This window comes from Vanrija albida, assembly GCF_041260175.1.
Source record: "Vanrija albida strain AlHP1 chromosome Unknown contig_6, whole genome shotgun sequence".
NCBI classification, from domain to species: Eukaryota; Fungi; Basidiomycota; class Tremellomycetes; order Trichosporonales; family Trichosporonaceae; genus Vanrija; species Vanrija albida.
The window spans coordinates 2,452,441-2,479,122 of NW_027191425.1; the positions used below are offsets into that span (position 1 = coordinate 2,452,441).

Genomic DNA, 26,682 nt, shown 5'->3' on the forward strand with positions numbered 1-26,682 from the left:
CGATGCATTGTTGTACTACTGCGGGGGAACTCCCTGCTGCACCACGCAGTCGGACCCACCGCTGCCCCTATTCGCCAACGCATGGAACATGCGCCCGATGGCAGGCAGGTCGTCGGGCATGAGCGCCTTGGAATACGCAATCATGCACATGATTGTCTCGCCGCCGAAGCGCCCAAACGCGTCGCAGGTCGCGCCTGGCGGGTCCATCGTGTGCTCGTCGCGCAAGGGGAACCACAGGCGCGCGACCTTGCCTGCGACGCGCGTGGCCCCGGCCGCCGACTCGAACGCGACGACCTTGTCGCCCGCCTGCCCCCGCATCACCTGGTTGGACATGACGGCCCACTTTGTCCCCGCGACCTCGCGCCCGCCGGGGATGCCGCCAATGCCAATCCAGTTCTTGGCCGCCGTCTCGGGGTCGGCATAGTCGTACCTGTTCTCGCCCATGACATACTCCATGGGGCAGCACATGACCATGCCCTGGGCGACAATGTGCGTGTTGAAGAACGTTTCCCCGACGCCCTTCATCCCCATCAGGATCTCGGGCACGTCCTCGAGCCCAATGAGCGCGGTCGCGCGATTGTCGCGGATGATGTTTGGCAGGTGCATGAACAGCGGCCCGAGGAAGCCGAACGGCTGCGGCCCGTTCATCACATGGCACGTTGAGAACGAGATGGGAATCCGCGTGCGGTCGCTCCTCGTGCACGAGTCGGCACGCTGCGTGAACGTGAACGCGAGGTGGAGGCCTTTGCGCTCGCCGACCTTGTACCGGATCGAGTAGTAGCCCATGCGGACAGAGTAGACGACGTTGATGACGTTGAGGTGGATGTGCGGGGATTCGGGCACGGGAGGGATGACTGGGATGGGGTCGTAGTCGTCGTCTTCCTCGTCGTGCGTCGCCGTCCAGAACCCGTCGGACGTGATGTCGATGTAGTCGACGATCGTGGACGCGGGGAGGACGGACACCGAGGGCCATATGCGACGGCAGTGGGCCAGCTTGCCCTCGAGCGCGGCGGCGAGGTCGGGCGCGACGGCCGCGGCGTCGACGGCGCAGTGGTAGTCGACGATGGTGGTGTGCTTGCCCATGCAGGCGAGCCAGCGCGTCATGTCGTCCCCGGTAGCGTCGTAGAAGGGAACCGCCGGCAGCCGGCCGTGAACCGAGCGGATCTCGAGCCGCGTCGCCACGGCCACAGCCACCTCGTGCGGCACGACGTCTTCGTCGAGCACGCCGGCCGGCCGGTCCGGGTCGTCGAATATGACATGGGCGTAGAGGTAGGCGTCGGCACGGTCCCGGAACCCGCGGCACACGGCGCGCAGGGCCAGCGCTGTCGCGTGGTCGCGCTCGTCGTCGGCGCTGAGCGCGCGCGCGAAGATGGCGTCGAAGATGTGCGGGAACGCGGTTGGGTCGACCCGAGGCGGGCCAGTGACGGGGGACGTCGCCCGCGGCACAGGCACGGGGTTCGCATGCGCCGTGGTGTACCGCACGCCAGTGACCTTGCTCCGCATGCTGGCGGGCGGGGGGGCCAGCTCGCCAGAGCTCGAGCCAAAGCGCTGAGCCAGGCTCGCGACGCTCGGCCGGGCGTCTGGGCTCTCGGGTGGCGACGACAGATGCGCCGGCTTGGGCACGGGCTTGGGCGGCGGCGCGCGCACGCGCGGCGGCTTGGGCTTGGCGACCGCGAACATCGAGTTGAGGGCCGCCTCGTTGGTCGCCTCGTGCAGGGTCATGGGCTGGTCCGGGTCGCGCGGGGTGCGGCGGAAACTGATGACGGTGGGGCGCTCGTTTGAATGCTCGAGGGCGTCTTGGATCCCGGCGCGGTCGCTGCCGGTGGTGACCACTGGACGCTGCTCGGTCGGGCGGCCGGGCGGGACGCTGGGCGGCGAGCTCGGCGCGGACGACTGGCGGCGCGGGGGGAGCGGTGGCGGGAGGGCCATTGTGAGTGATGGAGAAGAGGGTTAGTGGTGAGCGATGGTGAGAAGTAGGTCGGGGCCGTCGTCGAGGAGAGCAGAGCTGGATCATGTGCTGCTCGACTCGACTCGGATGCGAGCTGCCCAAGTGCCCAAGGGGTTGTTGTCACATTCGAACTCGGCCCGTTCCTGGTCCCTCCTGGTCCCACGATGCTGTCATCGGGTCGCGCTATCCTGGGCCGTTGGCCCGGGATCTGTCGACGACGCGCGCGGCGACGACGTCGACGTCGACTGCAGCAGGTACGGGGCGGTGAGGTGCTTGGGAGAGTTAGTTGCGTCGCTGTGGCGAGCGAGTGGCAGAGGGGAGCGGCAGATGAGAAGTACGGGTGCGGAGGACCGGGGTTTGCGCCGGCCGGCGTCCAGCACCACGTGTTTGCGTTGCAGCCAGCGCTGCCAGCCGCGGCAGCGCCTATCCCACCTGTCTCAGCGAGTATAGCGAGCTGGCCGCCGGCCGCGATGCGTGTGCGCCACTCGTCGTGCCATTCCACCCAGCGGTTATCAGATAACGACGATCTTCGGCCGAAGGTGATTGCCCGCAGCCGAGGGCTTGGCTCCCCGCGACGAGCTCTGCCGCGCTGCTACAATCGGCCGGTCGGCCTCGCCGGATGCCATGCTCTCGCCCGACGCGACGCCGGGGTACTAAAGACGGCGCGAGGCGCGACTCACCCTCGCCACCGACATGTCTGAGCCACCCAAGAACGTAGTGATCATCGGCGGTGAGTACCCCCGGTCGACGCGCCTGACGCCAGCCTCGTTCGCCGGCCACGCGCTGGCCAACGCGCTGGCCACGTCCCTGCCCACCTCCTACCGCGTGGTCCTTGTCGAGCAGAACGACTTTGCGATCCACCTCCCGGCGCTGGTGCGCGCCGTCGTCGTCCCAGGCTCAGAGAGGGACAAGCTTACCGGCCGGCTGACGCAGGGCACCGTCTTCCCGCCGGGCTCGCGGCACCGGCTCATCTGCCCGGCCAAGGTGCTCGCGCTGGGCGACGGCACCGTGACCCTCGACACCGAGTTTGAGGGCAGCAAGACCGTGCCGTTCGAGCGCTGTGTCGTCGCCACTGGCGCGAGCCAGGCCCCTCCGCTCCGCCCGGCGCCGGGGTCCACGCTGGAAGAGTACAACGCCCTCCTGCGCACCGTCCAGGCCGACATGGGCGCGGCCGACGCCATCCTCATCGTCGGCGGGGGCGCCGTTGGTGTCGAGGTCGCGGGGGTGGGTCGCGCCGCTGGCCGCAGCTGACGCCAGGAACTGTCGCACCACTACCCTGGGAAAAAGGTCACCCTCGTGCACTCGCAGCCGCGGCTCCTGCTCACGTCGGAGTCGACGCCGCGCCCCAAGGCCGCCGCGCACGACTTTGCGTACGCGCCCGTGCCGGAGTGGATCGGCGAGTCGCTCGAGGCGCAGCTAGCCGCGCGCGGGGTCGACGTGGCGCTGGGCGAGCGCGTCGTCTTCCCGAGCGGGGACTGGAAAGAAGGCGGGTGGGACGGGGCGACCGGCAAGCTGGACCGCGCGCACGACATCCCCCTCACGTCCGGCCGCACCGTGCGCGCAGACTACATCTTTGCGTCCCCCGGCAATAGGCCGAACTCGGCTCTCGTCAGCGCGGTCGACGGCGAGGCGGTCACGGGCGCGGGGCACGTGGTCGTCGACGCCGAGTTCCGCGTCGTGAGCGACGACGCGGCGCTGGCACGGGTCTATGCCCTCGGCGACGTCGCGACGCAGGCTGGGCGCAAGACGGCCGGGCTGGCAGTGTACGAGTCGCGCCATGCGTCAAAAGTCATCGCCGCGCACGTCAAGGCGGCTGAGGCGGGCCGGGTGGAGACGGCGCGCGGGTACACGCCCATCGATTGGCGCAGCATTGTCGTGCCGCTCGGCGATGGGACGGGCGACGCCGTCGGCGCCGGCGTGCTCGATTTCAAGTGGTTTGGCATGTGGGCTGCGCCGCGCTGGATCATCCGCTGGTTTGCAAAGGACTACTTTGTGCGCAATTTCTACTCCTTGTTCAAGGGCAGGGATGAGTATCGCTAGGGGGGGGGGGGGGGTGTTTGTAGCTATATGATTGATGCGTCTTACAACGATTACAGCGTCTCCCTCCTCACGGCTACAGCTTGGCCCGCGCCTCCTGCCGGCCCTGCGCGTCCCAGTGCCCATGCACGACCTTCTTGATATCAGCCTTGAGGATCTTGCGGTTGGCATTGCGGGCTGGGGTCAGCCTGGGGCACAGTCGCAACTCACGCAGCGGCTCGGGCCAGATGACGACGATGGCGGGGTGGGCGACGTGCCGCAGTCTTGGCCTGACGGCCGCCTGGATCTCTTCCGCGGTAGCCGTCGCGCCCGGCGCGAGGCTGACGGCGACGGCGACGCGCTCGCCCATGCGCTCGCACGGGACTGGCACCGCGGCCGCCTCGGCGACCCGGCCGTCGAGGTACACTGCGTTCTCGACCTCTGCCGACGCGATCTGGTGTTAGCGTGCCCCGAAGCCCCACGCACATTCTCGCCGCCACGGATAATCACGTCCTTGGCCCGGTCGCGGATGTACAGGTACCCCTCTGCGTCGATGCTGGCCATGTCGCCGGTGTTGAGCCACCCGTCGTCGTTGATCGCCTCGCGCGTCGCCTCTGGCACGTCAGCCGCGCCACACGCCCGCACTCACTCGGGTTGTCAATGTACTCCTTCATAATGTTGGACCCGCGGCACTCGAGCAGGCCCATCTCGCCGGGTGGGAGCGGCTGCTTGGTGACGGGGTCGACGACGCGGATTTCCGCCGTCGGCACGGCCAGCCCGACGGCCTCGGGCCGGTCGAGGTAGTCCTGCCCCGCGACGCCGGTGTGCAGGCCCGCCGTCTCGATCATGCCGTACGCGTGCTGGGCTGAAGCGCCGGTAAACCGCTTGGCAATGTCCGCGGCCAGGCGCTGCGGGGGCGGGGCGCCGCCGTACGTGATGCCCTCGATGATGTGGTCCGCCGGGAGGAGGTTGCTCTGGATAATCGCCGTCGCGATGGCCGGCACGCCGCCGAAGAAGCCGACCTTTTCCGCGGCCATGAGGGCCGCGGCGTCCTCAACGTTCCAGCGCCGCATGAAGACCATGCGCGCGCCGACGACGAACGCGCGGACGAGCCACCCGAGGGACCCGGTGACGTGGAAGAGGGGGACGGCGAGGAGCATGACGGGCTGGACGGGGGGCGGCTCGGCGACGGCGAGGGCCGAGGCGAGCGGCTCGCCCGCGCGCAGGCGGGCACGGGCGCCGGCTAGGCGTCAGTGGGGCCTCGAGGGTGGCTTACGGATCGAGCCGGCAAGTACGTGCACGAGGCACTGGTGCTGCGTGAGCATGACGCCCTTGGGCATGGACGTGGTGCCGGAGGTGAAGTAGATGATGCCGTCGGACTCGGGTCCGTAGCCGCCGAGGTCGTCGCCGCGCTCGACGGCGGCGATCGCCTCGGGCGACGGGTCGACGTGGGTAATGTCACCCACTGCGTCCTGGACCTCGCCGGGGAGGTGGTACACATGGCCCCATGAGTAGATCTGGCGTCAGCGCCGCCTCGGCCGCCACTCACCCTCCCCACGCCCTTGGCCGCGAGCCCGGAAGCCAGCGGGGCGATGACCTCGGCGTACTTTGGCTCGGCGAGGATGAGCGCCGGGCGCGTCAGCGTGAGGCAGTGGGCCTGGACTTCGGGCTGCAGCGTCGAGTTGAGCAGGACGGCGCAGCCGCCGACGAGGTTGACAGCGACGAACGCGACGATCCAGCTGGGGGTTAGTGCCACTCCGGCGTGGTACCCACTCGGCGCTGTTCATGCCGCCTATGGCGACGCGTGTCCCTGCGCGCACGCCGCGCTCCCGGAGCCAGGCGGCGAGGGCAAGCGCGCGCGCGTACACCTCGGCGTAGGAGACGCGCCGGCGCGCATAGTACGCTGCCGGCTCCGGCACCGGCTCGGACACCATCTCGCGCCCGTCGGCGGCCCAGCGCGGCAGCGTCGCGGACAGGAAGGAGCGGAACGTGGGCGGCGTGTGCTTCCACGTCTTCTGGCGCCGCCCGCCCAGCACGCGCTCCTCCATCTCGAAGATTGTCCCGGGCGAGGTGAGGAGCGCGTCGCCTGTGGTCAGTGGCGCCGGCGCACCCGCTTACACTCTTGGATGCTGAGCTGCTTCTTCGTCGTGTCTGTCGCCATGGTGGGATGGGTGATGCGACGATGCAGGCGCGGCCCGGAGTTGATATCGCGCCCGGAGTCTGGGGTAGGCCGGCCCCATGGAGGTATGTCGGCCTCATGCGATTACCCGCGGTGGGGCGGGCGGCTAGAGATGCCGAGGCGCGGCAGGCGGCTGCGCAAGGTCGGTGCAACTCCCAGCCGCCTCCTCACCTGCTCCCGCTCAAGTACCCGCCGAGGCACGCACGCGACACAATCTCATCACAGCTACAACGCATACAGAATCACTATCGCCTCCACCCCCCCCCCCCCACCCCCTCGCCTATGCCGAGTGCAGGAGCTTTGCGACGGCCGGGACGCGGTCGACGAACGGCACGGCCGCGGCGAGCGTCTTGAGGTGAACCAGCAGCGACGTCAGCACGACGACGACAACGTGGCGCAGGTTGGTGCTCGTCTCTGACGGGTTGAAGAAGAGGCCGAGGGCGAACGCCGCGAGGACCGACAGCACCGTGCGGCGTCGGTACTGCGCCGCGACCAGCTCCTCGGTGCCGTGGAAGTCGTCCCAGATCGGCGTGTTGTTCTCGTACCACAGGCGCTTGACGGACCGGGGTAGTGGGTAAAGATGCGCCCGGTGCCGCCGTCGCCGCGCCAGTAGTTGCGCACCGTGACCCACGTCGTCTTGTCGAGCCGGTCGGCAATGTACGCGTCGTACGCGTCGGTCGCGCTCTGCTTGGGCTCGATCGTGTCAATCTCGTACTCGTACATGGCCTGGACGAGCTGCGCGATGTAGTTTGCCTGGATCTCGACGACGGCGGTGATCGACATGTGGTTCAGACCCAGGTTGTTGCCCAGGAGCATGAAAAAGTTGGGCAAGCCGGGCATCATCACACCGCGGTACACCTTCCACTCTGAGCGCGACTTGTACACTGCCGTGCTGATGCCGGCGTTGACGAGCGGCGTGCAGCCCTCGGCGTCGTAGCCCGTGGCCATGACGACGACGTCGGCGTCGACCTCGGCCCCCGTGTCGAGCACCATGGCCTTGGGCGTGAAGCCCTCGATGCGGCCAAAGTGCGCCGAGACGTGCGGTCGGTTCAGGGCCGCAAAGTAGCCGTCCTCAAAGATGAGGCGCTTCGAGCCGAACGCGTGCGACGGGATGGCATTCGCCCGCATGCTCTCGGGATAGCGGCGGAGCATCCACTTGCCGATCCACTGGGCGTCAGCAAGGCACGTGTTCGCCACGCACCTTTTCGAGGAAGCGGCGACTCCTCGCGCCGTCCTTCTGCAGCGCCCAGTAGAACGTCGAGTCCATGATGGTGCAGAGGAGCGCACGCTCGAGCCACTGGAACGGGGGGAACGCGCGGCGCAGCGCCTTGCGCCACTCGGCGTACGGGACCGAGTTGCGCGGGTGCCCCGGGGGGCTGGGCACGAACCACTGCTTTGTGCGCGCGACCGAGATGACCTCGATCTCGGGGTCGAGGCCGAGCGTGGCGACGATCTGCACCCCGCTGCACCCGTTGCCGATGACGGCGACCTTTTTGCCGTGGAGGTACTCGTTGGTCGCCTCCTCTGGCCAGTTGGCGGCGTGCCATACTTGGCCGTTGAACTTGTCGACGCCGGGGAGCGTGTTGATCTTTTGCGGCTCGGAGAGGAAGCCCGAGGCGGACACGAGGATGGCGGCTTCGATCTCAAACAGCTCGCCAGTGTGCAGGTTGCGCAGGGTTACGGTGTAGAGCTTGCGCTTGGCGTCCCAGTCGGCCTTGACGTACTCGCGCTTGAGGTGGAACCGGTCGAGCAGGTTCTCCTTGACCACAATGTCTTGCCAGTCTGCGGCGTGAGCCCGAGTCTTGGGGTCGATGGCTCCACTCACACGCCTGGATCTCCTCGCGCGGGGGGTGGGTCTGCGTCCAGTTGGGGTTCTGGAACCGCGAGTGGCTGTAGACAATGGCCGGGACGCTAGAGAGTTAGCTGGTGGGCGGACATGAGTTTTAGACATCGTCCCCACTGGGGATTGCCGGGATTCCGCAGACTCACTCGCAACGACAGCCACTGCGGGGTCAGCAGATGCAGAGGAGCAGAACTCACGGGTAGCGGTTGGTCCACCAGGTGCCGCCGATGCCATCGAGGCGCTCGTACACCTGCGGGATGAGTGCTGCGCGGGGAGCTGCCTGGGGGTCAACTCACCGCCCAGTTGGTCAGGCCCCTCCTGTCGAGCTCGAGGCCGAGGCTGATGGCGCTGACGCCTCCGCCGATAATGCACACCGAGGGTCCTCGTCCGTTGTTGATTCGCGCAGGCATGGTGAGTGTAGGTGGGTAACGTCTCCGGCTACCCCTGTCCGACTTTATACCAGCACGAGGAGGACTCGCTATCGATCGCGCTCCCCGTGGCCATGGCTACAGCGGCCGGATGGTGCGCGCTAGCGGTGTGAAGTGGGTGGGTCAGACGAGGATAGCTACAAGATCCCAGTGTTTGGATCGATGCCGACTAAGGGCGGGCGGGTCAGCTGCAGCCGGCGGCGGTCGGTGGCCGAGCAATGGGACGAGGGTTGAATCAATGTCGCGTCTTGTCAGTGTTGGAGCTGCGTGCGCGGGATATCATGTCTTACTCTCCCCATGGGCTCTGGGCTCCGGGCTCCTGGCCGCTTGAATAGAGTCTGCATGCCGCTGAAGGCGGGCTGGGGGCTGGGAGAGCGGTGGCGCGATGGAATGATGACGGACGTTGTCGCCGAGAATCGTCGCCGAGGATCGAACCGATAGCGGATTAATGCCATGTGTGCCACGTGGGCAACCACGTGTGTGACATGCAGAGACCGCGTGGTTATCGGCATCAATCGGCATCGCCGGATCGCCCATTGACAGCTTCGAGGCGCTCGATCGCGCTCGAGGCATCGCGTCTCACTCCTTTGGCACTCTGACGCGCTGGAGTCGACCCACTCGCCTGCTCGCTACTGACCCCAGTCCTCGTCGCCATTCTAGAACCGCTCTGTCCCCCACCGACGTCACGACAAGCGACACTCGGCCCCGAGTTGGGTGCAAAGTGGCGCCGGCGGTCGGTGCAGATGGCGTGTGGCGTTTGGTCCGTCGGTCGCGCGAGAGGGGCAACTGGGCGTAGACGACCAGGGCGTCCGTAACGCTCAAAGGAGGGGCGAGTGAGCCCATCTGCACTGCCAGGGGGGGAGCGAGAGCGGGTACAGGGACACGAGGCGATCGCCACGACGGCGCGTGCAGCGGCGCGGCGCGGCGTCACCCCGAGCTCGCTCGTCCCGATGGCTACGCCGAAAGCGGAATGACGACGGTGCGCGTGATGCTGCAGGCTGGTGCCCCTTTGACGATCGACAGGGGGGAGGGTCGCTGTCGCCGTTGTCCGCTGCCCGGACCTGCTGTCGGGCGTCATGGATCGGCTCTACTCGACACGCACACTGTGCGTCACGATCACGCCGTCTGCTGCAATCTGCGCAATCTTGGGCACAGCGGTGCACCGGCGACACGACGACGCGCCCCTCGCCCCCCTCGCCCCCGTCGCGTCGCCTATAAACACCGCCCTCGTCGTCGTCTTCCTTCTCTTCACTCATCCTCTCACTCAACCTTTCCTTCCCCCCTCGACCACTCCCCACTCCCCAACCCCCTCTACACCCATACCCCCCCCCCCCCCACACACACAATGGGCATCCTCGACCAGATCACCCAGGGCGTCGAGAACGTCGGCATCGACGACCAGCGCGACCGCCGCGACGACGACCAGTCCAAGTCGTTTGTCGAGGAGCACAAGACCGGCCTCAAGGTCGCCGGCGGCGCCTACGCCTACAACAAGCACAAGGAGAACGAGCGTGACGAGCGCAACGAGCAGAACGACACCTTCCCCGCCGAGAAGCAGTCGTTTGGCGACAAGGTCGGTGCCCAGTTCTCGTACATCGGTGGCGAGGTCAAGGAGTTTGCCCAGGAACACAAGACCGGCCTCCAGGTCGCGGGAGGCCTCGCCGCCGCGGCGGCCGTGACCGCCGGCGGTGTCTACGCGTACAACAAGAGCAAGGAGAACGACGGCGAGGAGCAGGCCGGCGGCAACCACGAGAGCTTTGGCGACAAGGCCAAGGAGTTTGGCGGCGACGTCAAGGAGTTTGTCCAGGACCACAAGACCGGCGTGGCCGTCGCCGGCGGTGTCGCGGCCGTCGCTGCCGCGGCGGGCGGCGCGTACGCCTACAGCCAGCACAAGAAGAACGGCGCGGGTGAGGGTGAGTGGGAGGTAGAGGCACGAGCTGACGACTTGCAGAGAACGACAACCAGGCCCAGGCCGAGGGCGAGAACGGCTGGTCGAAGGGCAAGATTGCGGCCGTCGCCGGCGCCGGCCTCGCCGCCACCGCTGCGGTTGCCGGCGGCGCCTACGCCTACAACCAGCACGAGAAGAACGAGCGCGCGGAGGAGGAGCGTGAGCGTGACGAGGAGCGCAAGAACGAGGAGCGCAAGCGCGACGAGGAGCGCAGCGGCGAGGACAAGGACCGTCGCGACGGCGGCAACCAGCGCAACGACAACGACGGCAACAACGAGAAGAGCGACTACGAGCGCGGCCTCGAGGAGCACCAGCGCCAGCTCGAGGCGCACCAGCGCGAGACCGACGCCTACCTCCGCTCGGTCGACGAGTACCAGCGCACGGTCGAGCACCGCGGCTAGGTGGGTGGGCGTGGGGGACTGGCGCTGACAGTTGCAGGCTTCCAAAGCCGGCCCTGGCCTCGCGGCGACTGCAACGAGCAGCAACGATTCACGAGCAAGCACGAGACACGGACGATGTAGTTGATTGATGCAAGAGTTACATGTGCACGTGCCTGGTGATTATACTTGTACTGACGCGGGCCGCTCGGCGCCCGGCCGGCTGGTCTGCGGCATCTTCTTCGACTTCCACTGCGGCGCTAGAGCCCAAAGTATGCCGCGGACAGGAGCACGCCGGCGAACACGACGGCCATGACGCCTTCGCCAGTAACGGGGAGCGGGCTCGGGCTCGGGCTCCAGGCAAACGAGGGCTCGTGCACGCGCCGTGGCTGGGGTGGGGGCGGGGGGGCGTCGGCGTCGTTCTCGGTGCCGTCGTCGTCGTTCCCGGTGTCGTCTGCTGGAGGGGTCAGCGGAGCAAGCATCCCGCACTCACGCTCCGGCTTCTCAGCGCCGTCTACCAGTGACGCATCGCTCTCTACTCGCTGCGCATCCTGCGCCCTCGCCCGACTTCGCTGCTGCGCGATCGAGCCCGGCAACCGTCGTGACACCAGCGTCTGGGATCAGCGCGGACCAGTCGGCGACCTCACCTCGGCGTCGGCCTGCGCAGCGAGCATAGCGGCGATCGCGGCGAAGAGTAGTAGCAGCAATACGGCACGCTGCATCGTGTATGAGTGAACTTGCATGGCCCACGCCTCCCCTTATAACAAATCAGACACGGTCGCCCGACATGAGATGCGTAGGTCCAGGGTCGGCCGAGGGGACCCAGCGTGCGCAGGCACCGACGCCGGCTGGGGACCCCGGGGCTTGGCACCTGCGCGAGGTCATGTATAGGCAGCGACGTCGCGCGAGGAATGCAGCTCGCTCGCGTGACCACGACGTGTACGAGAACGACACTCGACGCCTTGCCGCAGACGACTTGCCCGAAGTGACGCGGCATGGCACTCGGAGCCTCGCCAAGCCATTTCCAAAGTCGGCCGGTACTGACACGGGTCGCGGCGTCGCTTCACACGCTGGCAGTACTGATTGATGCATCATGCTTCAAGCCCCTCCCTACTATCTACTAGTGCTTACGCCGATGCCTAAGCCGAGAGGGCGAGCGCGGCGAGGAGGGCAAGCGCAGCGGCACCGGCGCCGGCGGTCAGAGCGCGGGCGCCGGACGCCTTGGCGCTGGCACTGGCGCTGGCCGCCGCCGACTTGGCGGCAGAGGCCTTGGCGGACGCCGAGCCGGACACCGCGGCGAGGGTCGACGGCGCGGCGAGCGCAGCGCTCGGCGTCGAGCTGATCGTCACGTTCTCGCCGTCGGCGCCCGCCTGCGCGCCGGTAAAGTTGCTGCCGTGGAGCACGAGGCTGTCGGCCGGCGCGGCGACGTTGAGGATGGCCGACGTGTTGCTGCACGTGAACGCGGGCTGGGCGTACGCCGCGGGCTCGACGAGGGTAACGTCGGCGCACGTGTAGTACGTCGGGTTCGAGTCGTTGCCGTAGAACTGGGGTTAGCAGAGTCCCAAGGAGGTGCCCACCTGGTAGATGATGAGGAGCGTCGCGTTGGTGCCCGCCTTCTGGCCGAGCGCGGCAAAGTCGGGGCCGGGGGCACACCACTCGCCGACGCTCATGTCGAGCACCGTGTCGGTGTAGGTCGAGAAGTCGTGGAAGAGCGTCGGCGCGGTTTTGTTGGCGTACATGATGTTGACGTTGGCCGCGAGCGTGGCGGCGTCGATGGAGATGCGGCCGCCGGCTAGGCGCAGCGTTGGTGTGTGTCACGAGCGAGGAGCCGACGCCACTCACACAGGGGATACGGCACGCGCGCGCCGGGGTCGGCCCCGCCGCAGGGGTACGCGGCGGCCGAGGACGCGCTGAACGCGCGGGGGGGTGGGTAGGCAAAGGCCACGGGGCTCGTCTTGAAGTCCTGCCGTGGGTAAGTAGGGGTGTAGGGGCCGGCTTACCGTGATGGCGGGGGAGGCGGCGGCGGCGGCGCCAGCGGCGAGGAGGAGGGCGGCGAGCATGGCGTGGGGGGGGGGGGAAGGGTCGGGAAGAAAGTGTGGTGGAGGCGTCGAGTCGCGCTCCAGGCCGCTTTATACTTGCACTGACGTTGTTCTCGTGGCCCTCACGCAGCTCGAGACACCTCTGACCGCCGACACCCCCCCGTCCCCCACCCCCCCGCCACATCCTCAGAATAGCCACCATCGGCCGAGGTGGCAGCCACGGCGGGATCTTGGCGAGTGCCGCTGCTCGAAATAGCACGGGTTTTATCTGATAGACAGCAATCGCCGCCGCCACCCTCCCGTCCTCGCGGCGTCTCGGCGCCTGGCCTCGATGCGCAGCGGGGCGTGGCGACGAGGCGCTCACTACCGAGGCAAACGAAGGTGTTGGTCGCCGCGCTCGCCGCCCCCGCCTCGCCCCCTCCCCGCCGTCTTAATCAGATAAGACGGCCGAAAGAGCTGCGGTGGCTCGTGAGCCCATGAGGCTTGCCATTATGTCGAGGCAGGTTGCGACTCGGGAAGCTGCGGCGGCGCATCTCCACGAGCACAACGACACGGGCTCTGCTCCCCGTCCGGCGACCTCAGTGGCACACCGCCCCGGGCTCCCGCAGCACCTCGTCGACCGAAAGTCGCCTCCTCGCCGTCGCTTCCGGAACCCGCCACACATCGCAATAATCGCGCTGTCCCCAAGTCGGCCGACATGGCGCTGACTTTCGCCTCGAGCGCAGACTCTTCTCGCCGCCACACGACTTATGAACGGACGCTGTGGCAGCCCAAGTCCCCACCCCGTCCCCACCCGTCCCCACCCCTCTTCACCCATCTCCGCCACCATGCTCGCGGCCGCCTTCACCCTCCTCGCCGCGCTCGCGTCCGCGTCGCCCATCGCCAAGCGCACGACGCCCGACGCGCTCATCGCGGTAAGCACCCCCTTCGAGCCCGCTAACACCCAGGGCTTCACGTCCAGCCCGATGCAGTTCAACTACCCGCCCCCTCGGGCCGGCTTCAACGCCAGCCAGGCGGCCTACGACCCGTGTGGCGGGCAGGCGGCGGGCGCGCGCGCCACCTTTCCCCTCAGCGGCGGCTCTGTCTCGGTCCAGAGCCTGAGCGTCGCCGCCAACGTGCAGGTCATGTACGTCAAGAACGCGGACCCGACCCACTTCCACCAGTTCAGCAGCTACGCGCCGACGGTCCTCGACATGAGCCCGGGCGGGTTCTGCGCGCCGGCGCCCGACTTTGGCGCGCTCGGCATGGCGGCGGGCGACGACGTCACCCTCATGCTCTTCTACCAGATGTACGGCGCCGAGACGTACTACTACCAGTGTGCGGACGTGTCGCTCGTCGCGGCCAGCGCGTACGTCGCGCCGGCGTTTGCCTGCGCCAACTCGTCGTCGCTGCTCACCGTGGCCTCGGACAAGGCCGCCGACGGGCAGAGCGTGGCCGTGTACGCTGCTAGCGCTGGGGCTTCGGCCGCGACGGCCACAGTCATGGTGAAGGACACGAGCAAGCTGTCGACGGTCGCTGGTGGCGGCATCGGCGCGGCGGTCGGCGTGGCGTTTGCGGCCGCCGTCGTCGCCCTCGCGTCGGTGTTTGGCGTTGTCCACTTTGGCAAGCGCCGCGTGGTCCTCAACGACGGCGCGTCGGTGCACACTGTGTCGACGACCCAGACCAATCTCAAGGCCGAGGTCGCGGCGGCGTAAACCCCTCGTACATAATTATCCTCCTGAAAGAATGAATCAAGTTTCCCCTCTCCCTCTTCATGCAGATGCAATGCAAACAATAGCTAGTGTAAATCTACAGTTCTAGGCCGTCGACACCTGGTTGGTGCCCTTGTCCTGGAAGATCTCGGAATCAGCGTCGTCGCCGCCAAACTCCCAGAGCGTCTGGTGCGGCTCCTTCTTGCGGAGGATGTAGTGGCGGAAGTGCCAGCCGAGGTTCCACAGCTGGTACCTTGCGTGCACGCCCGTGGGGACCGAGAAGACCTGGTCGAGCTCCTCGAGGGTGAGGCCCTTGGACTCGGGGAGGAAGAGGAGGACGCAGACGAAGAGAATGGCACACCAGCACGCGTACCAGGCAAACGTGCCCTGGGGCTTGAACGCCTCGAGCATGGGCGGGAAGGTGAGGCCGACGATAAAGTTGAAGGTCCAGGTGACCGAGGTGGCGAGGGACATGCCGATTTCGCGCACGTACAGGGGGTAGACCTCGGCCGAGTAGGTGAACGGCACGGGGCCTTCGCCAGACGAGTAGAAGGCGGTGTAGACGTAGATGCCGGTAGCGATGAGCGCGATACGCGCCTTGGAGTCCTCGGGGATCCAGAAGCAGAAGCCGACGAACAGCAGCATGATGGCCATGACGGGGAACGTGCTGAGCAGCAGGGGGCGACGACCAAACTTGTCGATCGTGAGGATGGCGGGGATGGCAAAGATGCAGTTGGTCATGCCAAAGCCCCACGACGCGAGGAGCGCCGAGATCTCGCTGAAGCCGGCATTGGTGAAGATGGTGGCGGTGTAGTAGACGATGGCGTTGATGCCACAGAACTGCTGGCCAAACATGAGCAGGAGGGATCCGAGGGTGGCGCGGCGGTTGCGGAGAACGCTGAAGAGCTCGACAAAGCGGTTGCCCTTGCGCACCGTCGACTCGCTCTCCTCCTGGAGGATGAAGATGTAGTAAATGTCCCTAGCCGCGATGACCTCGCTGCCACGGAGACGCAGCATGGCGCGGTACGCCTTCTCGTACTTGCCCTTGGCCATGAGCCAGCGGGGGGACTCGGGGAGGAAGGGCATCTGGATGAGGACGACGAGGGCGGGGAGGAGGGGCGCGGCGAGCATGAGGCGCCAGTTGAGGCCGGTAATGTGGGGCTTGTTCGGGACGTGGAAGAAGACTAGGTCGGCGACGTATCCGAGCATCTGGGGTGTGAGCGGTGTCGACGGGAGTGCCACTTACAATTCCAAAGGCGGTGAACACCTGCCACTGCATGACGAGGGCGCCACGGATGGGGGCGGGCGCGCACTCTGCCGAGAAGATGGGGACGGTGGACGAGTTGGGGCCGATGCCGATGCCGAGGACGAAACGCGCGATGAGCAGGTGCCACCAGGTGTTTGTCACCGCCTGCCAGATGCAGCAGATGATGGAGACGACGGAACAGAACATGATGGTGCCGCGGCGGCCAAAGGCCTTATTGAGCGGGTCGGTGAGCCAGCAGCCGAGGACACCACAGCAGAGGTAGGGCGCGGCGTTGACCAGGCCGTTGAGCCAGCGGTTGCGCTCGGATTCGGCACCGTCGATGCCGAGCTGCTTGGGGTAGAAGAGCTGCGCACCGGAAATAACCGACTCGTCCATGCCCTGGACGGCGGCGGCGACTGAGCAGGCAATGACGAGGTTGTAAAACGTCTTTGGCTGCCAGAACTTGCGCTCCTTCTCGCGGCGGAGCTCAAACTTGTCCTCGTCGGAGAGGATCGACAGCGAGTCGTACTGGTTGGGCGACTTGGCCACGAGCGCACCCTTGCGGAGGTACTCGACGGGGAGGTTGTTGGCCTCGGCAAACGCCTGGGCGTGGGCGAGCACCTCGTCGGCGCTGAGGTCGGCCAGCGGGTTGGCCGTCTCGCCCTTCTTCTTCCTGACGGCCTGGATGACCGTCTCGTTGATCGACTCTGGGTGCGAGCCAGACGAGCCAGCGGCGCCAGCAGCAGGTGCCTCGACCTGCTGCTGGAACGGCTTGCCCTCGGTCATGGCCGCCGTGAGGGGGAATGTTGACTGGTTCTTCCAACCGTGTCCGTGCGACATGGTGAGTGGTGGGGGAGGAGGGGGGGAAGAACACAACGTCGCTCGCACGAGCTATAAGTAGGAAAGAAACACGGGGGGACGCAGGGGCAAGGCGGGCTCGCCAGCTCCGGGGGACTGCTGCGCACGCTTTGCAAGCTCAGCACCTGCGGTGGGGCTCAAGAGGGGTCGTCTGCGCAACTTGGCGCGCCGCGCGAGCACAAGGGGGCCAACCATGAGTTAGGATGGGCCGTTTGCTGGCCTGACGTGCCCCGATGGAGCCAGCCCTGCAGCCCTTCGGGGCACGCCAGGCCGGGGACGAGAAGGTGGCGAGGACGAGGTCAATGACCGCAAAGTGGTGACGCAGGGACGTGGGTCAAAATTGTCAATGCCGCTGCCGGGCGAGAGCCTTGGCCGACCCCCTCCCTGCCCCCCTGCCGCCCAGTACCGGCGGCAGTGCGGCAGTGGTCGGCCGGCGGCTACGCATGCAGCTGACGACGAGCTGCAGGGTGGTGCAGCATTGCAAAGAGCCGCAGTGTTGTGTCGTCTTCATTGGTCGAGACGGGGGTTGTGAAAAAAACTGCGGCCCTGTCCACCCTAGTCGCTTGCCGCCGGCAGCCGTGTGGCCCTTTTCGCTCACTTGGCGGGTGTAGTTGCTCTTGGCTCTGTGCATGTGGGCCCACCTGACGGCAGAGGACGCCGGACCGACCTCCGCGGCGTCTGCAGACGCCCAGGCGAGTTTCCAGGCGAGTTTCCTGCCTGTTGTCTGGGCGAAAAAGTGGTGCTCGTCGCAGAGGAGGCTGCGCGGGAATGGCTCATCCGAACCCCCTCTCCGAGGCGTGTCCGCCCGCCTGGCGTCGTGCTCGGCCCGCCTCGGCTGAACCGCCTCCGAACCGCCTCCGAACCCGAGGTCTGGAAGTGGCGTGCGTGCCAGTGCTGGCGGCCGTGTTTGCCAGCTCGGCTCGATCAGTACGACGTGACGTCGACGACAAGCTCTGGTGCCCGGCCTCGTGCTGTGCCTCGCCTTGCGGTCGCCCTGAGACGCCGAACCCTACATACGTTGCCGCCGGCGATAGAAAGGCGCAGGAACCACAGCGGCAGTGTCTCCGCCTGACGCCTGACGTCTTGCACAATTTCCATGCGTCAGCGGCTTGGGACGCCGAAGCCTAGTGGCGATTCGGAGTGGAGCGCGACGCCGTGACCCCGTCTGCAGAAAATAGCGCCCCCGCATGCACCCCCCCGACCTCGGAGACGCGCCGGGGGCCGCTCGGGGCGAGCTCGGGGCTGCACGCCGCCGGTGGGGTTTGGCCGCAGCAGGTTAGGCACCCGCAACCACGTCGCTCGTGAATATTAGACGCCGTGTCGGTCGATATGCTCTAATTGCGCCATGGGCAATTGGCCGACCGGCTTGAGGTGATCGTGTTGTGGTGTGTGCAGGCCCCACATCTGCTCCGTCAAGCTCTGCCGGTCCCGCGGGCGTGGCTGGAGGCTGGGGAGCCTGTTTGCCTTTGGCGCCGCGGTGCCCCTGCAGACAACAGCCTTCTTAGGTTTATTGGATCCGATCAGTGCGGGGATGGGGCGTGTAGAGTTGGGCGCGCGACAGTGTGGCCTGCAGTTGGCCTGTCCGATACATCGCGAGGGAACCTGTCAGTGCCCCAGCTGCTCGGCGGTTGCCTTCCCATTCATCCTACCATCTACAGCCACTCTACTCGCCGATCTTGTACACCAGGCGCTGGCCGCTGACCTTGCCCGCGCGCATTTCGTCGAGACCAGCGGCAATGTCCTCCAGCCCGCCCCGGATGACGAGCGGCGGGGCGCGCACGCCGTGCTTGCTCACGAGGTCAGCCAGGCGGCGGAGCGACTCGACGTGCCACTCGTAGTCGGCCTTGCTCGCCGGGATGATGGCGGCGGTGTCGGAGCCGCGGCGGCGGTAGTCGAGCTCCTGCACCAGTCAGCCACCTGTCCACGCCCGCACGCACTTTGCCAAACCACGTGTACAGCAGCGTGTACACAAACTTGACGTCGGGCCGGAGGGCAGCTGCCGCAGCGTCGATGCCGAGGATGACGTTGAGCTGGCCGCCGCCTTCCCCAAAGGTCTGCACCGAGATCGCCTGGGACTCGGGGAGCGAGATGGTGTCGAGGGCCACGGCGACCCCGCCGCCCGTGACGCGGCGGACGTTGTCGACCGCAGCCTTGGCGTCGTGGTAGTCGAACACCTCGTCGGCGCCGTACGACTTGACCAAATCAAAGTTGTGCGGCGAGGCCACAGTCACAACCTTGTACCCCTGGAGCTTGGCCACCTGGATGGCGAAGAGGCCGACGCCCGACGACCCGCCGTAGATGAAGATCTGGCGTCAGTCCCGCTCTCGTCGGCACCCACCCAACCGCCCTCGCTCGCCGGGGGCCAGGGCCTGTGCTGCGTCTGGATGAGCGTCTGCACCGCGGTCAAGAAGGGCGCGGTGAAGGTCGCGGCCTGGTCGAGGGGCAGGCTGTCGGGCACGTGCCACACGAGCTTGGCGTCGGTGGTGACATACTGGGCGAACGCGCCCTTGTCCTTGTACTTGCCGCCGTGGACCCATCCGGCGACGCGGTCGCCGATCTTCACCCCCGGGTCGGTGGACGAGGCGACGACGCCGGCAAAGTCGCACCCCAGGCGGTCGCCCGCTGCGGCAATGTACTGGACATGCTTCCAGTCGGTGGGGTTCTGGGAAGCGTACGCCACGCGCACGAGCACCTCGCCGGCGTTGAGCTCGGGGACGGGCACGGTGGCGACGGTGACGCCGTTCTGGGGTGAGTACCGGGCTTGTCACCCTACTCACCTCGGCGTCGTTGACGACAATGGCCTGCTGGGTGGACGGGTAGGTCATGGTGGTTAGTGGGGTCGACGAGCCTGTCAGCTGGCAGTCTATAAGAATCAGGCCTGGCGAACGGGCGCTACATGGGCGCCGAGTCGTCAGAGGCCTGCCGCGTCACGTCTCGCTTTGTCATAATGTCCGTGCTCGAAGTCGTCGAGTGGACGGGCTTGGCTGCTCGGTGTTGTTCGGTGTTTGTAATCAGCAATGACAATGTCGTGATGGCGGGGGCGGGGCGGAGCTGACGGGTACGGGCCTGCAGGCTGGCTATTAAGCACGCCGAGGCTGCCAGTCGGCGTTGGTCGCGCTGGAGACTCGACGAGCGATTCGAGTGCACGTCGAGGACGGAGATGGACAAGAGCATCCTCGGCGCCGTCGGAGAAAGCCGGCCGGACCTCGGGCAGCTGACAGCGTCGATGCAGTCGTCTGCCTGCGTGCATCACCCCTCCGGATCAGTTCAACACCCCGTGGCCAGCTCAGCGTCGCGTCCCAGCTCGCGACGCGCCTCTCGACCGCCGAGGATGCTCAAGAGAGCGATATGGACGGTCGATGTTGCCGCGCTGACGTCACGGCGTTTGCCGACGACTTGTCGTTACCGCGTGGTGCACCAAAAGTCACTCGCGACACGACCTTGGAAGGCTCACTCTTCGTCGTCCTCGCCCCATCAACGCTCCTTTGCGACCATGGCGAGCAGCAGCGCGCCAGCCGGCGACTACCGGCTCCCCACCAACGTCTACCCGGCCCACTACGACCTCGCGATCCAGACCGACCTCGCGGCGTCGCCCCCCTCCTTTTCCGGCGCCGCCCGCATCTCACTCGACGTTCTCGACGACACGACCAGCGTTGTGTTCCACCTCCACCCCTCGCTCAAGGTCACGGATGTGCGCTTCGGCCCAGCCGGCGGGGCGGCCAGGCTGCCGCTGTCTGCAATCTCGGTCAACGCGGAGAACGAGCGCGCGACGGTCGACATCTCGTCGCTCGGCGGCGCCAAGGCCGGGTCCAAAGCCCAGCTCTTGCTCAAATGGCAGGGCAAGCTCGGCAGCATGATGGGCTACTACCGCTCGGATGGCGACCCGGACAAGGACGGCAAGCGGCCATTGTGAGTTGGTGTGGGAGGCATGGCTGACACCAGGTACGCCCTCACCCAGTTCGCCCCGACGTCTGCGCGCCGCGCCTTTCCCTCCTGGGACGAGCCGCTTCTCAAGTCGACGTTTGCCATCTCCATGGTTGCGCGGAGCAACGAGACGGTGCTGTCGAACATGAGCGCGGCGTCGAGCGGGGCGTGGAAGGCTGGCTCGCTCGACCCGGCCCTCGAGCCGGAGTTTGCGGCCGGCGACGACTGGGTGGTCACCACGTTTGACACCACGCCCAAGATCTCCACCTACCTCGTCGCCTACGCGTGCGGCGAGTTTGGACACCTCTCGACCGTGTACCACTCCAATCTCACGGGCAAGACCATCCCGCTCAAGATCTACGTCACTCCCAACCAGCTCGACCAGGCGCAGTTCGGCCTCGACGTGGCCAAGTGGGCCCTGCCAGTGTACGAGGAGCTGTTTGAGATCGCCTACCCGCTGCCCAAGCTCGACACCCTCGTGGCGCACGACTTTGAGTACGGCGCGATGGAGAACTGGGGTCTGATCACGGGCCGGACGACGGCGTACCTCTGCAACCCGCGCTCTTCCCTCGAGGCCATCAAGCGCATCGGCCAGACCCAGTGTCACGAGGTCGCCCACATGTGGTTTGGCAACATTGTCACGATGAAGTGGTGGGACAATTTGTGGCTCAACGAGGCCTTCGCCACGCTCATGGGCTCGATCGTGCTGCCCGAGCGCATCTGGCCAGAGTGGAAGATGACCTCGCAGTTTATCAACGACCACTGGGCGCGCGCGCTGTCGCTGGACGCCCGCCGCTCGTCTCACCCCATCGAGGTCGACTGCAGCGACCCGAACCAGATTGGCGAGATCTTTGACGCGATTTCGTACTCGAAGGGTGCGTCGGTGCTGCGCATGCTTAAGGGGGTTGTCGGCGACGACAAGTTCTTCAAGGGCGTGTCGCTGTACCTCAAGAAGCACTTGTACGGCAACGCGACGACGAGGGATTTGTGGGCGGGTATTGGTGAAGCCGTGGGCCAGGACATTGGCGAGGTCATGAACAACTGGGTGCTCAAGATTGGCTTCCCGGTGGTGTCGGTGGAGGAGCTGGGGGGCGGCGAGGTCAAGCTCACCCAGCACCGCTTCCTCATCACGGGGGACGTCAAGGACGACGAGGACGAGACGGTGTGGTGGATCCCGCTCGAGATCAAAGCGGTTCGGGATGGCAAGGCGGCGGTCGACCACGACGCGGTGCTCAACGAGCGCTCGGCGACGTTCAAGGTGGATTCAGACGTCTTCAAGCTCAATGCCGAGACGGTCGGCGTCTACCGGGTGATGTACTCGGCCGAGCGACTGGCCAAGCTTGGCGAGCAGGCCCAGCAGTTCTCCGTGGACGACCGCGTCGGCCTTGTGTCTGACGCCGCTGCCCTCACCGCAGCAGGATACACCAAGACGTCGGGCGCGCTCAACCTGGTCACCGCCTTGGCTCCACACGAGACCGACTACCTCCCGTTCTCTGGCATTGCCGGCTTCCTTTCGGGCTTGGCAGGCATCTGGTGGGAGGACGAGGCGGTACGCAGCGCGGTCGACAAGCTCCGGGTCGAGCTGTTCCGGCCCGTCGTCGACCGGCTGGGGTACGACCATGGCGAAAAGGACGAGCCGACCCTCAAGCAGCTGCGCACTCTGGCCGTCAGTGTCGCGGCTTCGGGCGGCGACAAGGACGTCGTAGCCGAGCTCAAGGCGCGCTTCCAGCCGTTCCTCGAGCACGGCGACGACTCGCGCATCCCCCCGGATCTCCAGGGAACAGTCTTCCGCCAGGCCGTGGCCCATGGCGGGGTGGCAGAGTACGAGAAGCTGCTCGCGGTCTACAACAGCCCGCCCAACCCGTCCACCAAGCTCGACGCGTTGGCCGCGATCGCATCGGCAAAGGAGCCCGCGCTGCTCGACCGGTCGTTCAAGCTGCTCGCAGACCCCCAGGCGGTCAAGGACCAGGATGTGGTGGGTGCTCCTGGCGTGATACTCGCTGACAGCAGGCATCGTTCCTGTCGGAACTCGCGGCCAACCGTACTGCCCGCCGCCGCACCGTCGAGTACTTTGAAGCCAACTGGGATGCTGTGGGTGGCGATTGCCAAGCTGGCGCTGACACCCCAGCTCAATGCCCGTTTCAGCAGCAGCATGGGCCTCAAGGGCGCGATCGCTGGCGTCCTCGGCACGTTGTCGAGCAAGGCCGACCTCGAGCACGCCACCGAGTTTGTTGCGGCAAGAGGTGCGTGCTGCGAACGTGTTTGCGCTGACCCCCAGACGTACGCAAGTACAAGAATAGTTTTGCACAGGCCCTCGAGGGCATCGAGGCGCGGTCCAACTGGCTTCTCGGCAGCGCCGAGGACACCAAGGCGTGGTTCAAGAAGCACAGTTAGTAGCATGCAGCAGGGTCTCTATTCGCTGTACGAATGCATATTAGGACCACCAGAGACGGGTAATGACAGGTTTTTAGTCTATTTTAAATGAGGAAGGAGCCAACTTTTGTGCCGTGTTGATCTAAGTGCCCTTGAAGTGGGGGGCGTTGAGGACGATGCCCATGATGACACCGGCGAGGGTGCCGGCAATGGGGATGGTCATGATCCACGAGAAGACGAGGAGACCAACGCGCTGGAAGTTGACGGCCTTGAGGGTACCGTTGCAGAGACCGACACCGACAGTGGCACCGGTGATGCACATCGAGGTCGAGACGGGGAGCGAGTACTGGGAGAAGATGAGGACGGTGAGGGCGGCACCCATCTCCATCGAGCATCCACGCGAAGGCGAGTGGTAGGTGATCTTGTTGCCCATGACCTTCATGATGTTGTAGCCGTAGGTGACGAGACCGACCGAGATGGTGGCCGAGAGCCAGACGAGCTGCCAGACGGGGACGGGGGCCTTGGAGGCGGCGGCCGAGCCAGTCTTCCAGGTGATGTAGATGACAGCCCAGGGGCCGGCGGCGTTTCCAATGTCGTTGGCGCCGTGGGCGAACGAGGCAGTGCAAGCGGTGAGAACCTGGACAAACGAGTACGAGTGCTCGACCTCGTTCGAGTACTTGTGGGCGTGCGAGTAGACGCGCTTCATGCGGTCACCCTCGGGGGTACCGTCAACACCCGACTGGGCGGCGTGGATGTCGTAGTTGAGACCGTAGAAGAGACCGACAGTGATCATGGCGGGGATGCGCTTGGCAATGATCTTGATGTTCTTCCACTCATAGACCTCACCGGGGACAAGGGGGTTGTTGTGGAGGACGCGCATGGCCCAGCCGAGGGGACCCTTGCCCTTGCGGAGCTTGGCGTGGAACTTGGCCTGGTTGTCGGCCATGATCTCCTTGTAGGTCTTGGTCTGGCCCTCGGCGTTGCCGTTGGTGTAGGCGACGGCAGTGTTGGCCTCGAGAGGGGTGCCGGGGGCGGAGAGGGCGGGGGGAGGGAGCGACTTGAGGACGTCGGGCGAGGCAAAGTTGGCGTTCTTGGCGTCGGGCGAGCCGTAGGCAGTCTTCTCGTCGTCCTCGGCCTCGAGGTCGGCGTCGTGCTGGACAACGGCGTAGTCACGGACGTTGCGGTTGACACCGTCCTCCGAGGTGACGGGAACACGCTTGAAGAGGAGAGGGCCCTGGAACATGTGGTACCAGCGGAGCGACTGGTCCTTCTTGATGACGAGGCAGTAGAGGTAAGGAACGAAGACGAGGGCCGAGACGAGGGCAAGGCCGAAACCGACGCCGAGGGTGACGGCGGCAATGTACCATGCGGGCTTCTTGTTGAGGCCGAGGTTGGGCGAGCCCTTGTAGACGATGGAAAGGGTGCAGATGGTGCCGGCGACGAGGAACCAGAAGGGCGAGGTGAAGACGGCCCAGCGGACGGGGTCCTTGCGGACGTGGACGACAAACTTGATCAGGGAGAAGATGATGGCACCAAAGCAGGCGGCAATGGTAGGGGCCATGCCGAGACCAGCAAAGATGGCACCGAGACCCTTGCCCTTGTTCCAGCCCCACTGAACCTTGGAGGCACCGACAGTGGCAACTCCGACACCGGCGACGGCCGAGATGAGCGAGTAGGTCGACGAGACGTGGGCAGAGTGGTTGGTGCACCACATGACCCAGGACGAGGCGGCGGCGAGGGCGACGGTGAAGGCGAGCATCTGGACGGGGGCCTCGCCACGGAAGGCCGAGTTGGGGATGATACCGTTCTTGATGGTGTCGGCGGTACGGGCACCGACCGTAATGGCACCGAGCATCTCGAAGATGGTGCCGAGGATCATGGCCTGGCGGTACGAGACCGAACGCGACGAGACCGAAGTGGCCCAAGCGTTGGCGACATCGTCTGGGTGTGTGAGTGGTAACCCGGGCAAGGGAGGGCCGCGCTACTCACTGGCACCGTTGTTGTAGGCGTCAAGGACGGCAAAGAAGGTGCCGATGACGAGCACGTAGGTGTACTGGGTGAGCGGCATTGTTGCGAGCTCTTGTCGAAGGCTGCTGCGGATACGGCCAAGGAGTGCCTGTCTAGAGCCAAGAGCAGTGGGAGAGTCGAAATAGGAGGAGAAGAGGTCTTGGAAAGGGATGATGAGAACGGCCAAGCGTTTACCAAGGCGTCCTTTTGAGCCTGGCGGGCTTGGCTGGGGCAATGGTCAGATTTTACATGCAGCTAGGCCCAGACGGGGGTCAGTACAAAGACCCACGGCCCACGGGCGTCGTGCTGGGCGTTGGCGGCGTTGTTGCAATGCGCTGCTGCTCGAGAGCCGCGAGCCGCCGCAATGTCAGTGTCACACGAGTGAGTGTCGACGGCGCCACTAGCCACTCAGAACGGCCTCGCCAAAGTCTTGGCGTCGTCGAAACGTGCGTGGCCAAGACTTGGTCGAGGCTGCGGCATGCAGGAGGGCCAGGGCGAGGGGGCACCGGGGGGTGAGCGACGGCGCAGCACCCGGAGCCTGCTTCGAGTCCCACGGGCCGACGGAGAGTTGTAATCGCGGACGTTGATTGATTGCCACGACGACGATATCGCACGTTCGTGACATTGTGGCGTTTGGGGGCTCCATGCCGCAAAAGATCCTGCCAAGAACTTGGGCCAGGTATCTTTAGCGTCCTGTCGCGTGCGGGCCGGCGCAGCATGCCATGCAGCGCCGCTGACCACTGCTGCCGCCGCCACTCGTTCTGTATGCATGTGCGTGCATGTGCGTGCACTGTGGATGGTGTCATCCGCGCGCCCATGCATCCGTGTACCCATTTTTAGCCATTCGGGTTGCACCAGCCCACAAACATGTCGGAGGTTGGGCCGCGGGCGGAATCACCCCTGAGGCCATGAGGCCCCCGCTAGTGCTCATGTTCCTGCCTCGCGACATGCCGGCGTGCAGCGTGCAGCAGCAGCAGGGTGCACAACTCGGCCATGCGGCGGCCACCGGCGCCGGCTCGGACGACGGGGTGGGCGATTGCCGTTTGCCCGCCCGCATGCCTGGAGCGATCTGGCCCTCTGGCCCTCTGGCCGCCCTCTGGCTGCCCTCTGGCCTCTGGCCCTCTGATCCATGTGGGTTCGTGAGATACAATGTCTTGGTTGGCCTCGGCGGCACCAACGTGTTCGTATTTGGAACAAGATGCCTGCCAAGAGCGAGCGAGGGCAAGAGTGAGGGCGACAGACACAGCCGCGGCCGCCAGACATGAGTGCGTTGATGACCACCTCGGTTGCAGCTCAGGCACTCGCACACTACGGCGGCGGGCGGCGCGGCGCGCGGCGCAAAAGGGTTGTTCGGAAGCCGACAGACGAGGCCGAGGCCTCTGTTGGTGCAGCACGTTCCAAATGGTCGTATCGTGGCCAGCTCCAGCGGCTGCCTGATTACGCGCTCGGTGAATGCCGTTTGATGAACCGCAGGCAGATGATCAATACTGTCTCGTAGCTGCCGCCGCTTGCCCCAGTCTTGGCAGGGTGGGAGCGAGGCGGAGGCGTTCGGCTCACGGCGTCTCGCCCCCTCGTCGTTCCGTCGTTCCGTCGTTCCCTCGTTCCGTCGACAATCATCACACGTGCATGGTGAAATCAAATTGGTCGTCTGTACGTACCTCTCTCGATCGGAGTGTATCCGTATTGTCCGGCGAGCCTGCAAGAACCGAGCGATTCCAAGTGGACGCTTGCAGATTCTCACGCAACCAACGTCGGGAGCTACGCCTAGTCGGACCCACTTCTCCCCCCGGCCTATGGCTCTAGAC

The 26,682-nt window shown here is 66.2% G+C and overlaps 12 protein-coding genes across 12 annotated transcripts; 4 read left to right on the plus strand and 8 right to left on the minus strand.

Annotated features, from left to right (window-relative positions):
- Window positions 1–15: 15 nt before the first annotated feature.
- Window positions 16–1,929, minus strand: Q8F55_008396 (uncharacterized protein; the record flags this gene model as incomplete). Its single annotated transcript, XM_069356793.1, has 1 exon — window positions 16–1,929. One exon carries the CDS (start codon window positions 1,927–1,929, stop codon window positions 16–18), a length of 1,914 nt encoding a protein of 637 aa, XP_069206634.1.
- A 712-nt stretch (window positions 1,930–2,641) lies between these two features.
- Window positions 2,642–3,988, plus strand: Q8F55_008397 (uncharacterized protein; the record flags this gene model as incomplete). Its single annotated transcript, XM_069356794.1, has 3 exons — window positions 2,642–2,678; window positions 2,712–3,172; window positions 3,206–3,988. 3 exons carry the CDS (start codon window positions 2,642–2,644, stop codon window positions 3,986–3,988), a joined length of 1,281 nt encoding a protein of 426 aa, XP_069206635.1.
- Window positions 3,989–4,061: 73 nt separating this feature from the next.
- Window positions 4,062–6,125, minus strand: Q8F55_008398 (uncharacterized protein; the record flags this gene model as incomplete). Its single annotated transcript, XM_069356795.1, has 8 exons — window positions 4,062–4,162; window positions 4,196–4,418; window positions 4,451–4,578; window positions 4,614–5,207; window positions 5,241–5,481; window positions 5,514–5,703; window positions 5,738–6,050; window positions 6,083–6,125. 8 exons carry the CDS (start codon window positions 6,123–6,125, stop codon window positions 4,062–4,064), a joined length of 1,833 nt encoding a protein of 610 aa, XP_069206636.1.
- A 298-nt stretch (window positions 6,126–6,423) lies between these two features.
- On the minus strand, window positions 6,424–8,396 carry Q8F55_008399 (uncharacterized protein; the record flags this gene model as incomplete). The annotated part of the gene is made up of 7 exons (XM_069356796.1): window positions 6,424–6,696; window positions 6,765–7,310; window positions 7,345–7,925; window positions 7,969–8,054; window positions 8,133–8,147; window positions 8,184–8,236; window positions 8,283–8,396. The coding sequence occupies 7 exons, from the start codon at window positions 8,394–8,396 to the stop codon at window positions 6,424–6,426; spliced, it is 1,668 nt and encodes a 555-aa protein (XP_069206637.1).
- Window positions 8,397–9,759: 1,363 nt separating this feature from the next.
- Window positions 9,760–10,763, plus strand: Q8F55_008400 (uncharacterized protein; the record flags this gene model as incomplete). The annotated part of the gene is made up of 2 exons (XM_069356797.1): window positions 9,760–10,327; window positions 10,366–10,763. The coding sequence occupies 2 exons, from the start codon at window positions 9,760–9,762 to the stop codon at window positions 10,761–10,763; spliced, it is 966 nt and encodes a 321-aa protein (XP_069206638.1).
- A 236-nt stretch (window positions 10,764–10,999) lies between these two features.
- Window positions 11,000–11,413, minus strand: Q8F55_008401 (uncharacterized protein; the record flags this gene model as incomplete). Its single annotated transcript, XM_069356798.1, has 3 exons — window positions 11,000–11,196; window positions 11,233–11,353; window positions 11,387–11,413. The coding sequence occupies 3 exons, from the start codon at window positions 11,411–11,413 to the stop codon at window positions 11,000–11,002; spliced, it is 345 nt and encodes a 114-aa protein (XP_069206639.1).
- Window positions 11,414–11,878: 465 nt separating this feature from the next.
- On the minus strand, window positions 11,879–12,799 carry Q8F55_008402 (uncharacterized protein; the record flags this gene model as incomplete). Its single annotated transcript, XM_069356799.1, has 4 exons — window positions 11,879–12,283; window positions 12,317–12,531; window positions 12,582–12,702; window positions 12,740–12,799. 4 exons carry the CDS (start codon window positions 12,797–12,799, stop codon window positions 11,879–11,881), a joined length of 801 nt encoding a protein of 266 aa, XP_069206640.1.
- Window positions 12,800–13,605: 806 nt separating this feature from the next.
- Q8F55_008403 (uncharacterized protein) lies at window positions 13,606–14,472 on the plus strand (the record flags this gene model as incomplete). The annotated part of the gene is made up of 2 exons (XM_069356800.1): window positions 13,606–13,692; window positions 13,726–14,472. 2 exons carry the CDS (start codon window positions 13,606–13,608, stop codon window positions 14,470–14,472), a joined length of 834 nt encoding a protein of 277 aa, XP_069206641.1.
- Window positions 14,473–14,574: 102 nt separating this feature from the next.
- Window positions 14,575–16,555, minus strand: Q8F55_008404 (uncharacterized protein; the record flags this gene model as incomplete). The annotated part of the gene is made up of 2 exons (XM_069356801.1): window positions 14,575–15,678; window positions 15,716–16,555. The coding sequence occupies 2 exons, from the start codon at window positions 16,553–16,555 to the stop codon at window positions 14,575–14,577; spliced, it is 1,944 nt and encodes a 647-aa protein (XP_069206642.1).
- Window positions 16,556–18,236: 1,681 nt separating this feature from the next.
- Window positions 18,237–19,398, minus strand: IFR1_2 (Zinc-binding oxidoreductase alcohol dehydrogenase; the record flags this gene model as incomplete). The annotated part of the gene is made up of 4 exons (XM_069356802.1): window positions 18,237–18,473; window positions 18,511–18,879; window positions 18,912–19,316; window positions 19,351–19,398. The coding sequence occupies 4 exons, from the start codon at window positions 19,396–19,398 to the stop codon at window positions 18,237–18,239; spliced, it is 1,059 nt and encodes a 352-aa protein (XP_069206643.1).
- A 668-nt stretch (window positions 19,399–20,066) lies between these two features.
- Window positions 20,067–22,891, plus strand: APE2_2 (Aminopeptidase 2 mitochondrial; the record flags this gene model as incomplete). Its single annotated transcript, XM_069356803.1, has 5 exons — window positions 20,067–20,482; window positions 20,516–22,472; window positions 22,508–22,588; window positions 22,626–22,740; window positions 22,776–22,891. The coding sequence occupies 5 exons, from the start codon at window positions 20,067–20,069 to the stop codon at window positions 22,889–22,891; spliced, it is 2,685 nt and encodes an 894-aa protein (XP_069206644.1).
- A 121-nt stretch (window positions 22,892–23,012) lies between these two features.
- On the minus strand, window positions 23,013–24,938 carry Q8F55_008407 (uncharacterized protein; the record flags this gene model as incomplete). The annotated part of the gene is made up of 2 exons (XM_069356804.1): window positions 23,013–24,811; window positions 24,860–24,938. The coding sequence occupies 2 exons, from the start codon at window positions 24,936–24,938 to the stop codon at window positions 23,013–23,015; spliced, it is 1,878 nt and encodes a 625-aa protein (XP_069206645.1).
- Window positions 24,939–26,682: the final 1,744 nt, after the last annotated feature.